The sequence below is a fragment of the Cheilinus undulatus genome, linkage group 2 (assembly GCF_018320785.1).
Source record: "Cheilinus undulatus linkage group 2, ASM1832078v1, whole genome shotgun sequence".
Taxonomy (NCBI): domain Eukaryota; kingdom Metazoa; phylum Chordata; class Actinopteri; order Labriformes; family Labridae; genus Cheilinus; species Cheilinus undulatus.
In genome coordinates, this window is record NC_054866.1 from 43,545,104 (window position 1) to 43,558,869 (window position 13,766).

The following is a 13,766-nucleotide window of genomic DNA, read 5'->3' on the forward strand; positions in this document are numbered from 1 at the left end:
AATTTGAGCTGGCTCACTGGGCTTCTCTAAGAAGTCAGAAATGAATCAAGCATAACATTCAACCACTAAAACTAATTTTTCTGTTCAGGAATGCAAGTAAATAATTATAATTTGACATATTAATCAAGAAATATTAATGTGCTTTACTATTTTTTCAGTTATTTGTAAATCAGTACATTTGAAAATTCATGGATAACAATAATAATTATATTTTGGCATTAAAAATATCATTTGGGTTAAAGAGCTTTTACATATTGGTGTATTAACCATTGCAGAAACATAAAAGAATGATTTTGGTAATTACCTGTTGTTAATTTAGGGCAGCCGTGGCATAAACCTTACTTTGGATGATGGTCTAATAAATTTGTTAAACACTGTATATATAAGTAACAACAGTCCAACAGCTTTGGGATGTCTACCAACAATGTTATAGGGCTTGAATTTTGAATTTCCAAGCATTTGAATGAGTGCCCTATAAAGGGCTAAGTATAAATTCAGGAGTAGCGATGATGTTAGAATGTTTTGCATGAAAAGGAAGCATGATGGCAAAAAACAATAGCCTTTATTAAAAATGAGCAGAAGCAGGGGAGTTTGGGTGTTAATTATGTTTGACATCATAGTCCCTAAGTATTTTTTGGTTGGTTTCTGGGGGTTATTTCCCTCTTACACTCTTTATTTCCCTCTGACATTCTTTAGCATGAACAGTGACTTGTAAATACCAGGCAGAGGATTTGCCTTCACTTCTCATTATATGTTCTGCTGTTACTGTGTATTTGCTGCCCATCCACTTTTCCTTTAGTGTCAATTTAAATCAGTGTGATGAAACTTTCCTCAGCAGCTCAAATGGTTATGAACTTATCTGTGATGAATGTTCAGAGCATTTCATTAAAAAATGTATGCAACATGACTGTATGTGATGATTACAATTGACACTTTTCATTGTTCCTGGCTCCCTGCAGCACTTCCTCTGCAGAGCCACATCATTAGTCTGCTTACAGCTGCTTTACATTTGCTTTACACGGACAGACAAACCTGGAGAAACCCTGCCTGGCTGTGTAGACAATGCAATTGAAAAATGTAGAGTTTGCAGTTGTTTTAACGCCTAAAACAGACCATCCATCATTTCTTTTGTCTATCCAGGGAGAGCTCAATTGATTTAGGATCATTGCATAGATCTGCAGTTAGCGTCTTTTTGGCAGCGCTCGAGCTCTGCAGCCGGGGTTTTTAGAGGAACTTTGTCTTTGAAATAAAAGCATGTGATTGTTATCTCAGTTACAGAGATTTCAATCTGTGGCAGCCATTTTTCACTGCTCTTTGTTAATAACTTTTCTAACCAAGTCTTTGTGAGTACAGCCTCATTAACCTTCTCCTTCAGTGTTTCAAGCTGTGCCTTCCAGAAGTCCCTTGTGTCCCACTATTAATAGTCAAAAATAGTCTTCTTTGCACGTCTTGGTCTTGTTTCTTAATAAGTGTTGAGACATCGTGACTAAATAAAGCCTCCTGTTTATTATCTTCACATACCAGTACATTAAATTAAAACAACGGTGGCATTTTCTTTGTTTTGGCTCCCTCTTGCATGGTTTAGACCTAGACAGATGAACAAGAACAACAGCTTTGCTTTTTGGCGCTGAAACAAAGTGATAATGCCAGATGTAGCCTATTTATGAAGAGTGGTGCTGTGTAGTTTTACACTGTGCTTTGTGGGAAAATTGTGACAGCTGCGCTGAAAGTAAATACATTTTCAGGGACCCACATTTGTAACCCGTGTCATCTGTCATTGTATATGGCCTGTTGCGTCTTTGAAAAACTCCTCTTGGTTTCCCATGGTCTCAAAGGTGCATCTCGTTGCATACCCGCTGATTAATAATGAGGAGGAAGGGCTGTACAGAAAAGAGATAGCCAAAGCACTGAGCCCAGCTCTTTGGAAACAAAAACACTTTACAGAACATTCATGAAACGGTAGAAGACTGCTTGTTTTCAGCGCTCTCACATTTGCATAGCATCAAGAGTCCTGAGCAAAAAAAAAAAGGTAAAAATTAGCAAGCTGCGTTTGAAATCTTAGGAGCAGCTGAAGTGCTCTTGCGGGTGCAGAGTGGAAGCATTTTCTTCCCCCCCTGTGTGGCGGAGGTCCTGCTATTGAGGCCCCAAGTCATTAATCACTGGGATCTTTTCAGCTGTCAATACATACAAAAAGAACCCCCCAAACCCAACAATAGTGTCTTTAATGGAAAGTTTTTTAATGCCGGGGCAAATATAGTTCACTAGGGATTATTGTTTACTGTTGAGTCCGGCACAAATCTCATACAGTATTCATAAAGAGCTTATCTCGTGGAAAAATCCTTGTCTGAACAACACAGGCATATTGTCAATATAAACTCACAGATTTGCCAGGAGTAGTCTTTATCTCTTTTCCAAAAAGGCTCTGTTCTCTTATCCAGTGACTCGCATCCTAAAGGAAAAACATTTTACACAGAAGTGGCATCCTGCAGCATGACTGACAGGTTTAAAACTCATGACATTTCATCACACTGACATTTTATGGGAGAATGGAAATAATATATCACACAGCTGCAGTATCCCGCTCACTAATTCTCTCTGTTCTTTTATTGAGCTCCGAAGTAAACAGTGACCAAGCCTTTAATCATCTTTTATATCCACATTGACAAATGTTAATCCTACTCAATATCTAAAAACGTGTGGCTGCTTGGAATGAAGTGATTGCATGGCACCGTGATGTCACACCTCAACAAGCAAAGCTTTTTTTCCCTTTTCTTTCTGTTATAAAAGACAAAAATGAAAAACAACAATTATTTTTGAATATATTATAATTATTTAAAAGCATGTTTCCTTCATTGACTTCAATATTTTGTCCTTCAAGGCAAAAAAATGAAAAGCAGCACATATCCCAATGCTAAAACTCCCTCTCTCTATTGATCTTGTAGCTGGTGTGATATTTGACAGTTGGGGTTTTATGTTTCGGATTTTAATCATCTCTGCTGGTTCAGTGTAGTCTCAGATTTGTTTGCCTCCTCACTTTTCAGCCATGTTGATGATTTGTACCTTATAAACAACACAATTCATGGAAGGACACCTGCCACTTTTGCAGACGCTGGAAGCCCTGCGTTTCAATGCGACACATAAAACCGAATATTTGTGGGGGACTTGAACCGTAAACTTTATAGGTGCAAGATTTGTCGTGCCATATTTTATTAAATCTAATCTGGGTGGTTTTTCATGCTCTCCCTGTGCGTGTGCTCAGCCGTGCATACGCTGCTGTGAACAGAAACATGCTTTTGAATTCTATTTATTCCAACAACTGCTTGGTAAGCTTGGTGCTTGGTGTGCAACGCCACCCATAAGGGGGGAGAGAGGGGGGAGCTTACTGAGTCCTGAATAATAACCACGCTTATCAAAGCAGCAGATTTTTTTTATTTGTTTTAGTACAATTAAGCCTTTTTTTTTTAATTTAAACCTTATTTCTTTAAACAGAATTTCCTTTTTTGGTAATGTTAACAATGTGGGCGGGCACACTAAGCTTAACCACTTGGAAAGCAGTGTCAGACTTCATAGCCACACCATGAGGTGCACAAACTTAAGGATGCCAGAAAATAAAATGGAGGGAACTTATTAAACTTTATGGAAAGGATAATTTTAAACTTTAATGAAAAATTGGTTAAAAGTGGTAAAAATTAACAAGGAAGATTTGTGATAGGAGGTAAATAAATGCAATAATGGGATATAAGTGGAAAAATGAGTTACAAAAATGCAAAAAGTTGCAAAAACAGCCAGATACAAGTAGTAGAAATGGGTTAAAAAGTGCCAACAATGAGTTAAAAAAAGTGGGCTAAATTGGGACAAATTGGCGAAAAATCAGTGCAAACAGTGGTAAAAAGCAGTTAAAACATGTCCATATTTGTCAAAAAGTCAGAAACATGGAAAAAAAGTTGCAAAAATTGACAAGGAAATGTTGCAAAAAGAGAGGAAACAGCAATGAAAAGGGGTTAAAAGTGGCAAAGATTGGTTAAAAGTAGAAAACATTGACTGAAAGTGGAAAAGATCCCAGATGTGTAAACTGCCCACACCATACGCACTAATGCAGCCACATACCATCAGAGATGCAGGCTTTTAAATGTGCTCTGATAACAAGCGGGATGGTCGCTATCCTCTTTTGTCCACAGGACATGATGTTTTAGGTTTCCATAAAGAATTTCAAATTTTGATTTATCTGCCACAGAACAGTTTTCCATTTTGCCTCAGTCCATTTTACCACCATTTAATTTCCCAGCCTTTTGTTGCCCTGTCCCTACTTTTTTGAGATGTATTTCTGCCATCAAATGGAATGGTAAAATATCTGAGTTTTAAACATTTGATACGCTGTGGTCTGTTGTGAATTAAATATGGTTCATGAGATTTGCAGATCATTGTATTCTGTTTTTGCAGTGCATTGCATTTTACGCAGCACCCCAACTTTTTTATAATCAAAAAAACATTACTTACTATTGGTGTTGATTTATGTTTAATGATGCATTTTGAAGGATCACAGTGCCAGTAATTTAGATTTGATTCACAAATGTGTCCTCTTTGTGTGTTTCTCTTTACAGAAGTGCTCAAATTAAACTGGAATCTTCCCACATTTGATGTTGACAACAGCGTGGAGGCAGCCATGGAAGTGAAGGAACGCAGACCCTACCGCTCACTCACTGCCCGGCAGGACACAGAGCGCCGTTACACCAGCTCCTCAGCTGACAGTGAGGACGGAAAGCCCAACCCCAAATCCTACAGCTCTAGTGAAACGCTGAAGGCCTTCGACCATGACTCAAGGATGGCCTACGGGAGCCGTGTCAAGGAAATGGTTCATCACGAAGTGGACGAGTTCAGCCGGCAAGGTTAGCCTTGGCTTTGCTAATATTAGAAACATAATGCTATTATGTTGATATAAAAGAGTGTAAGTGATATCACTGCAGTTCATCTTTAAGTATATTAACAGGGAACAATGACAGGGAGAAATCCCGGTTATTAAGTTAAAGGCACTTTTCTGCCTGGTCTCAATATATGCATCATTGCTTTTTAATGAGAAATCTCATTCACATTCAGTCGCTGTAGAGGTCACCCCGCATTGTTTGACTATTAACAGAGGTGGCTATGGATTGAACTTTCCATGCCAGTGTTAAAAAGTGCATGAAAGACATGCATACTATTACTTGCTTGTTCAAATTTATTATTGAACATCAAAGTTCAAATCAGATGTGATGGCACTGTCAAGTTGGACATAAACCCAGCTCAAATAACGCTTAGCAATGCAGCTTCAAATGAAATTATGGGAAAAATAATGATACTGCCTTCTATCAGTACAAAACCTAGAAATGCCAAACTTGATAAGATCTGCTTTATCTACAGAATTCATGGAATCAAATAAGTTCTTTTTATCAAAGACTGCTCGAGTCTCCTGACTCAAGGTGATTAATCTTATAATCTTAGTGCAATCTTAGAGCCCTTCAGTGACCCTTGCCTATCACTGTCTGATAAATGATATACCGTATAACTCTGGAAATGTTTGTAAATTTCTCCAAAATTCTGTTTAAACCAGTGATTTGCGCTGAATGACATCCAGGCAAAACTTCCTTTTCCATGTGGCGTTTATGTCTGCAATGTAAACACTCGTTTCTTGGACCCTAAAGGTCCAGAGGAGTGCTCACTGACCTGCTGAGTCATTGTTTAGTTCAGCAGCAGGATATAAGTTACACAAGGGCTTTACTCTCACTCACTTACAATTTGAGAAACCAATTTTCTATACTATGATTATATACTATACTATGATTTACCATGAAATCTAGTGCATAAGACACATTTTATAATTTCTATTTTTACATCTAAGAAGTTGTCTGTGTCCTATACACACCTATACACTGATGCAACCACAATACAAGTATTGCAGGTGCATGGACAAGCCACTGTTGCACACTTCACAACTGCTAATGGTAGGGATGCACAAGACTGGATTTTTACAGATATCTGATGTGCTGATATTTACAAATTAATGGTAGCTGATATAGATATCTAAAACGCTTTCAGTCCTAAGAACACACTTGAAAGTGTAAGGAATAATGAGGAATAAAGAAGAAGTGTTCATCTGACATTGGTCTGTTGGTCCAGCCTAAAACTCCACTTGCTTTTTTGTTTGTACAGCAAAATTACAGCTGATGTAGACAGATTTTTTTAGCCAAAATATCATCTGAAATTTTCATATCTGCAGATACCAGTAATTCACTTTTTAAGCCTAAAAATACCTGTATTGTACCAGTAATATCATGCATCCCCACCGAATGGGATTGCATATTGCAATCAGCCGCTTCACTGTTGACACAGGGTGGAATATAACAACACGGACAAGACCAGCAGGGGTTTTTGCCACTTTTTAACTGATTTTCTCCCTTATTTATTCTAAATTGTGCATTTTTAGAAAGTGGGGGCTATACCATTAAGAAAATAAACCCTGTGTTCATTTGGCAGAAAACACTACTTAGTTAAGACAAGAAGGCCTTGTCCTTGCATTGGCAGGTATTTTTGAAAATTCTTCCTCTGTACAAAAAAAAAAAAAAAAAAAAACCTTCCACACATCAGTGTTAATTTTGACAGCTTTTTAAAATCTGGTCTTAGTCTGTTGGTTGCATGTCTTTTAGTTTTAGTCACATTTTAGTCATTTCCACCCTTCATAGTTTTAGTCTACAAAATCTCAAAAATATTTTAGTCAGGGTTTAGTCCATAAAAAGTCCTCACATTTGAGTCTTTAATTTTAGTCCAAGCATTTATATTTTTTTCCTAAATCTGGGACCAAATCATGGTAGTTGGTTCTATGCACTCTGCCAAACCTGGGGTCCCTGCTTTCTACAGCTGAGAGAGATGCATTGTTTTTTGACAGATTTACCCACAGTGGAGAAATATCATGGATTTTAAATGTCTGATGAAAACCAGATTACATTTTAGTCTAGTTTTAGTCATCTTGACAAAAACTAAACTTACTTTTTGTCAGTTTTAGTCATCACAGAGCTATCGTTGGCTAGTCTTAGTTTAGTTTTTGTCATGGAAAACAAGGCTGTTGACGAACATTTTTAGTCATAGTTTTAGTTGACAAATTAACACTGCCATAGATGCTACTTTCTCAAAAACATCTTCATCCACATGAAATCACAAAAGGGCACATTTACATGCTGTAAAGAGCTCACCATGTCAACAGTAGTGATATTCTATGAGTGTTTTTTTGGTTTCTATAAACAAGTCCAGCTCACTCAGAGACAGCAACCATGTTCTTGATGTGAAAATTTTCTCTATGTTCCTCAGCAATGACCATTTCATTGTCAAAGTTGTTCCACCAACCTGAACCAGACCTCGTCTAGGAGCGCCAGCGTTTAGCTGGAGAAATAAAGCTGGAATGAGTTTCCAAAAGGTGCATTTTCAGTGACCTAAAATGCAGTTTGCGTGTGTACAGAAGGTCAAATGCACAAAAAAAAAACTGCCTACATGTGGACAAGGCTGAGTGCCAGGCAGAGGAGTGCAGTGGAACTTGTTGGCTTGGTCTTTCTCACAACAATCATCAAAGGCTTAGAGCTTAAGTTATGTACTATTACTAGTAGATGTGCAAACTCCATACAGTGGAAACAAATGGTACCAAAGGAATGACAGAGTTGCACAGAATCTTCACAGTGTGGACTTAGCTAAATAAAATGAGAACATGCAGGAGGACAGCTAAACCTCTTTCCCCTAGGGAGAAAAAACAAACTGCAGCAATATCAGGGCGACTTACAGTCCAGACATTATGTTACTTGCAGTTATGGGGATTAAGTTTGTCAAAATAAGATCCTGATGCAGATTTGTAAAAAGGATAGAGCCAAGCTTTGTCAGGTCTGACTTCAAGAGAAGAAAACAACTTCAAAATGTTATTTAGCTTAATGAAGGTTGTCTCAGGTAGATAGGAAATCTAAAATTTGATTGGCTTTAAAAACAAAGCATCAAGCAGATTTGTGGATCAACTTAAAATGTTTGAACTCTTATCTGAACATCTGTTTGTAGAGATTATTAAATCGTTGTTAGATTATTGTTGATAGGCGAAGTGAGTTCCATCTTGTTTGCTGTCCACATGGATTGTTCCAGCAGTATAGACTAAAGCCTGCTGATAGTGGTCAATACAGCTCAGACTCCATGCACTGAAAACAGACCCATGCTGAAAATCCACATCCTCATGAACAAATCTGACCCTTCTGTGTAGAATAATGATAGAAAGAGGGAAGAGGGCGACAGATGGTTCAATTATGAAATACATTTCAGGAGATAAAAATTGTGAATATGGTATCTTGATTTGCTGCTTCTGAATAATGAAAGACACCTACTACAAAATAGCAAAAAGTCCAAAATATAGAATTTGAACACTCCGTACTGTCAGAATAGGGAGACCTGAAATGTAAACTCACATATTCTTGTATCCTTTTTTCACCTAACAGTCCAGTTCATAGAAGTCTAAAGAACTGCTCCTTTATGTAACTCAAAAACCAAGGTTAAAGAACATTTCCTGAAGTGATTATTGAACCTTTTTATAGTAGAGTATTGCTGTCATCTGTACAAAAATGACTCCGGTTTATCATGACAAGTGACACTTTAAGCGAGACGCTTAATTACTGGAGTTTTGTTTTGATTGCTTTGCTTTAGGGGCCGACTTCTCGCTCCGGAACCTTGGCTTTGGAGAGGCCCTGCCCTCCCACGTGGCCACATACAGGACCGACATGGGGATGCCACACCGCGACTACTCCGTCAGTGTGGGCTCAGATGCAGACACAGAGACAGATGGCATCATGTCTCCAGAGCACGCGGTCAGATTGTGGGGCCGCAGCAACACCAAGTCAGGCCGCAGCTCGTGCCTCTCCAGCAGAGCAAACTCTAATCTAACTCTGACCGACACCGAGCACGAGAACACGGAAAACGGTAGGGCACTGCGCTCTTTTACTCTCAAGCTGATATCGAGTGTTTGCTTTCCTGTGGATATGATAAAATGGAATACATTTGTGTTGGTTTTGTTTAGCTTTCAACTTCTGCAGAATGACCTAAAACAAACAAAAAAAAAACAAGCTGGATTGTTCTGCATGGCACAGTCTTAGGCTTTTATCATAATGTTGCTATGGCTTTGTGTACTTTTGGCAGTGGAATTCACACATTATTACTTTTTGCATTGCTGTAAGCATGTTTTTAGAATTTGGCTGAAGAACACCACATTTAAGATATGGTCTCTTGAGAAATGCAATCACTATATTTTCCTATCCCTTCCGGTTGTCTGCTCATTATTTCTAAAATGTTTCATAACTTTTACATTTATTTTACCACTGTGATTCACTGTGGATGTGTGGACATTTGGACTGGCAGAGAGTTGGAGTTTAAGTATATAAATTGTATTAATCTCCCTGTAGGGGGGTGTTTCACTCAAGGACCAGATGAGCATGCATGCTTGTTGAGAAGGTCACTTAAGCACAGAGGATGTATCAATGAGCCATGTCAAGTGCCAGAAAATGCCAGAAGATAATGCATATGCTGCTAAAGATGCTGTTGCTCAAATCATATTATGATTTTTTTTATGGCTGGATCAAGATCTCAGTTTTATCACAATTCTTTATCATTCTGGTTTTTAAGGCTGATTTTATTTAATTGGCCAAAAAAAAAAACAAACAAACTTATTCCAAATTTATTTTAATGCACAGATACTGAGTTTAAACATCAAATCTATACTTTTAAAAAGATCTTTCTTAAGCAAAACATTTTATAGTTGGCACCACCAGGTTAGGTGGATCTGGAGGTCTCCAACATACTTAACCTATCATTTTTACCTCTCTGCATTCACCAGGATAAAATAAGGATTCAATATCTGCCCTCTGTTGTGTTTTTGAACCGTCAGTTATCATCAGGCACAATTTTACAGTAATATTTATTTAAAATGTGGACTATAAGCAAAGTTCATACAGTTGTAGTTTTATACAAGTAGCCTGCTCATATGTGATATCATATGATAGTTAGGCCGGCCACACACGACGATTTTTTAATCTTAAACAATTTTAAAACCGTGAGAGACCACAGACTTCAGGACAATTTCCAAAGATTTTTCATCTTTAATCCTCTGAATGCACACACTAGATAACTCAGCCGGATTGTCCAATCACTGGAGACTACACACCTGCCGACCTGCCTATGACCTCATCTGATCACGTGACTTCAGGAAAAAAAGAAAAACACGGATGTCTGTCGATACTGTCTTGCTGTCTCTCCACAACAGGCTGTCCTGGTGTGCATCACAGGTGCAGCAAAAATCATGAAACAAGGGAAAGACTCAGGATGAAATCCTGGCTGTAATGAAGGTGCAGTTGTGTTTATGGTTGTGAGCGGTGAAAGTATGTATGACCCGTCTGTTGACGCTCCCTGTTGTGCTCACTCTCATTGGTTGTTGTGGGTACTCTGTCAGCGGCACTACGACCTAGAATCGTAAATATCAAACATGTCTGATATTTATGATTGAGGGTCTGGGAGGCTACAATGCGATTCGCAGCAGTAAATTCATTGTGTTGACACCACACACATGCAGACTACTCAGACAAGTATCGTACTAAAATCGTTTGCAACGAGGCTCCAGTCGGTATACACCCCCACAATCGTCGGGGGAGTCAAATCTTGCCTAAAATTGGGCTTAAAATCCTGTAGTGTGTGGCCAGCCTTACATTAGCTTTGTTTCTAGATCAGTAAGAATTACAAAAAAGAGGCTAATTTTAACCCCTTAAAGTCTGTTGTATCATATTTGATACATACTTTTATGATACCTCTAGCTAATCAATATGATCATGAATTACTAAAATAAAACTTCTGAATACAATCTGAAAAATGATAAAAATGCCCTCAAGTGGATTATTGGTTAATAAAGACATCTAATATATCAAATTACATACAAAAAAAATATATATGTTAAATTTTATGGAAATTTTGATTTTTTTGGATTTCAGTAGAAAGTGAAATAAACATTTCAGTTCCAAAAAATTTGAATTTTCTGGCTATAGTTTGTGTTTTCAGGCTATAAGGGATTAACATAACCCAAAATTGGATTTGTGATATATAGCCATGCATATTTTTTTTATATTTAATATAAGAATGTTTTTTTTTTTTAATCCATAAAAGGGTCGGGAAACGTTTGCTGACACAGAGCGATGTCGTTATCATGAATGCGAAAACATTTTAAAGACGACCAATGTCCAGATGTCTCGAACAATGCTACAATCTGAATGTTGACCTTTTGATCAGAGTGCAGCTGCCTGGCTCTCTGCCAGAGAAGAGACACAATCCGTTTTTTGGCTCAAATCTCTGTTATGGTGCTTTAAATGATCCATAGACCACTGTGGCTAATAGATTTGGAAAATTTACCTCACAATGAAAAAGCAGCATTTAACTGACTTAATTTTCAATACAGGCAGTGGCATCAGCTAACAACAGACTGTACTGAGATTGACTGCTCTGATTTTATATTGTAGTGTTATAGGGGCGGGGTCATTCCCTACTGTGGGCTCATGACATCATGAGCCCACATATTAGCTCCGCCCACATTAAACCAAGCCAGAAAAGAGGTGAAAAACTTTCACAGAAATGTCTCAGTGTTTTCTCGTTTACAGCAACCATATTCCAACATATCTAGGGCGTTAAGACAAGAACTTTGGATTTCACTTTACAGGGTCTTTAAAGGACATAAACTTAAGTTTCAGTTTCATTTTCAGCCATGAATCCCCGCTCTGCCTAAGCAAAAGGGGAGGGGGTGAGTGAACATAGAGTCCAATCAAGCAGAATGTGATTGTCCCTATCTCTTAGCTTTAGCAGGTTCACTCTATTTTTCAATGATCTGAGATTGTCCTATCACACACCCCTAAGGCGGACCAAAAATATCACTAGCTAGGGGTTCTAGGGGTTAAAGTAATAGTATCAGCTTTCCCACCCTTTCCGCCGCTTACCTTGGATCTCTTCCTTGTTTGATCCTCAGCAGACGGTTTAGGACACTGTCTTTTGAGCTCATCAAAAAAGTTTGCAAACTTTGTGCAGATTGTGAAAATAGATGTTATTTTGCACACTGATAGTTGAGAGAACCACAACACAGCTCTATATAGGTCTTTTAGAAATCTTCACAAGGACTAAACTTTAAGTTTCAGTTTCATTTCCAGCTATGAATCACCGCTGCATCACAAAACAGAAGGGGAGGGGGCGAAGGAGAAAGAACAACATTAGCAGATCAGCAATGCATTCTGTTTCTTCACAGTCTGAGATTGTCCTATCTTGCACCCCTAGTTCCCAATTATTTGTTGGAAAATCAGTGTACAAGTAAGTAATTGCTTTGATAGCATAAACATACAGAGAATAAGCTCTTTGAGTTAATTTAATGCAGTGTGGAGGCAGGAACTGACAATCTAGCTTCTTCTATCATTTAGCTTTTTGTGTGAGAAGCGCCCACTTATTCCTGCTTTTATTTACCTGTACATCTGTCTAAATGGGTTCATTTTCCTCTCATATGTTCGATACAGGAAATTTTAAATTCTGTTTCACACTTTTCAAAGTTCAACCCAAACCAAAATCATGCATATTAAGCGGCTGATTTATGATACGGTTCCCAGGATATTTCACAGATAGAAGAACTCATCACAGGCCTTGCAGCAAACCTCTAATTGCCCTGCACAGCCTCCCCGAGAACCTTGTGAATAGTTTTGCATTTCAGAGTGTGTCATATTATGTATTAGCTTCTTATTATAACTGACAGAAATGACTCTTGGAAGTGGAATCCATTTGCCCGAATGACTCAGGGAGAGAACGTGGCATCCCTCTGCTTGATCATCTGAGATGCCAGGGGACTTGAATTTGGCTGTATTGTACATAATTAAAGAGAATCTCCTCAGATGACTGTTAAGAGGGTTGGTATGCTGGAATTTATTCAGAGCACCCGTAGCTGCATCATCATGCTACATCTGCGAGATGCAACCAAGATTCTAAATAGCTTTTTTATTCGGCTCACCCAGGCAGAAAGAGCACTTGTATTTAGCGTTTAATTCAGTAATGCCTGATAACATGCAATTTATATATGGCAAGTTAATTAAAATCCATCGAGCAGGCCTGCTTGTGTGTGCTTTAATCTTTTTAAATCAACAAACCATTTACTTCCCTTTAATGTATTCAAGCTGCTGGCCAGCTCTCCCCCCCTTCACATGTGACTTACTTGACCCTGCTTTTAATGCATGCAAATAAGCGATAGCGATTTGGAACAATTTTCTTGATGCTCGAGTGATTCCAAGGCCTCCATTGAATGCTGTGAAGAGAAACCCTTGCTGATAATTGCGTGTTATACTCTTAGACTCATTCCAGCTGAGGATAAAAATGTGTTACTACCTTTATTTTCACTCAAAACCACTGCATGTGGTGTAGACAAGTAACAACTGAAAAGATGAGTAATTATGTAAACTAATTGTTTCCCTACGGACTAATAAACCATTCAGTGTCTCAGTCGCTCTGGAGAATTGGATGAGTAATGACATCAACCACCAGTAGGAGCATGCATGTTGTGTTTGCATGCTCACAATGCAGAGTGCATGCATTTTTTTTGTTGCTTAATGTTTAAAATGCACTCATGCAGCGTATGCAGGTATGTGTTTGTCTCCTAGCCAGCATGCCTCTGGTCCCGAGGGAGCCCCTTGAGGACACCTCCAGCAGCCAGC

The 13,766-nt window shown here is 38.4% G+C and overlaps 1 protein-coding gene across 10 annotated transcripts in view; it reads left to right on the top strand.

The window, feature by feature from the left end:
- Window positions 1–13,766, top strand: part of tenm4 (teneurin transmembrane protein 4) — a 330,072-nt gene that overhangs the window by 105,405 nt on the left and 210,901 nt on the right. For all 10 annotated transcript variants that reach the window (XM_041804631.1, XM_041804642.1, XM_041804649.1 and 7 more), the window contains exons 2-3: window positions 4,602–4,886; window positions 8,701–8,973. In XM_041804631.1, coding sequence (XP_041660565.1) covers window positions 4,602–4,886; window positions 8,701–8,973 — 558 coding nt within the window. The remainder of the gene's footprint in view (window positions 1–4,601; window positions 4,887–8,700; window positions 8,974–13,766) is intronic.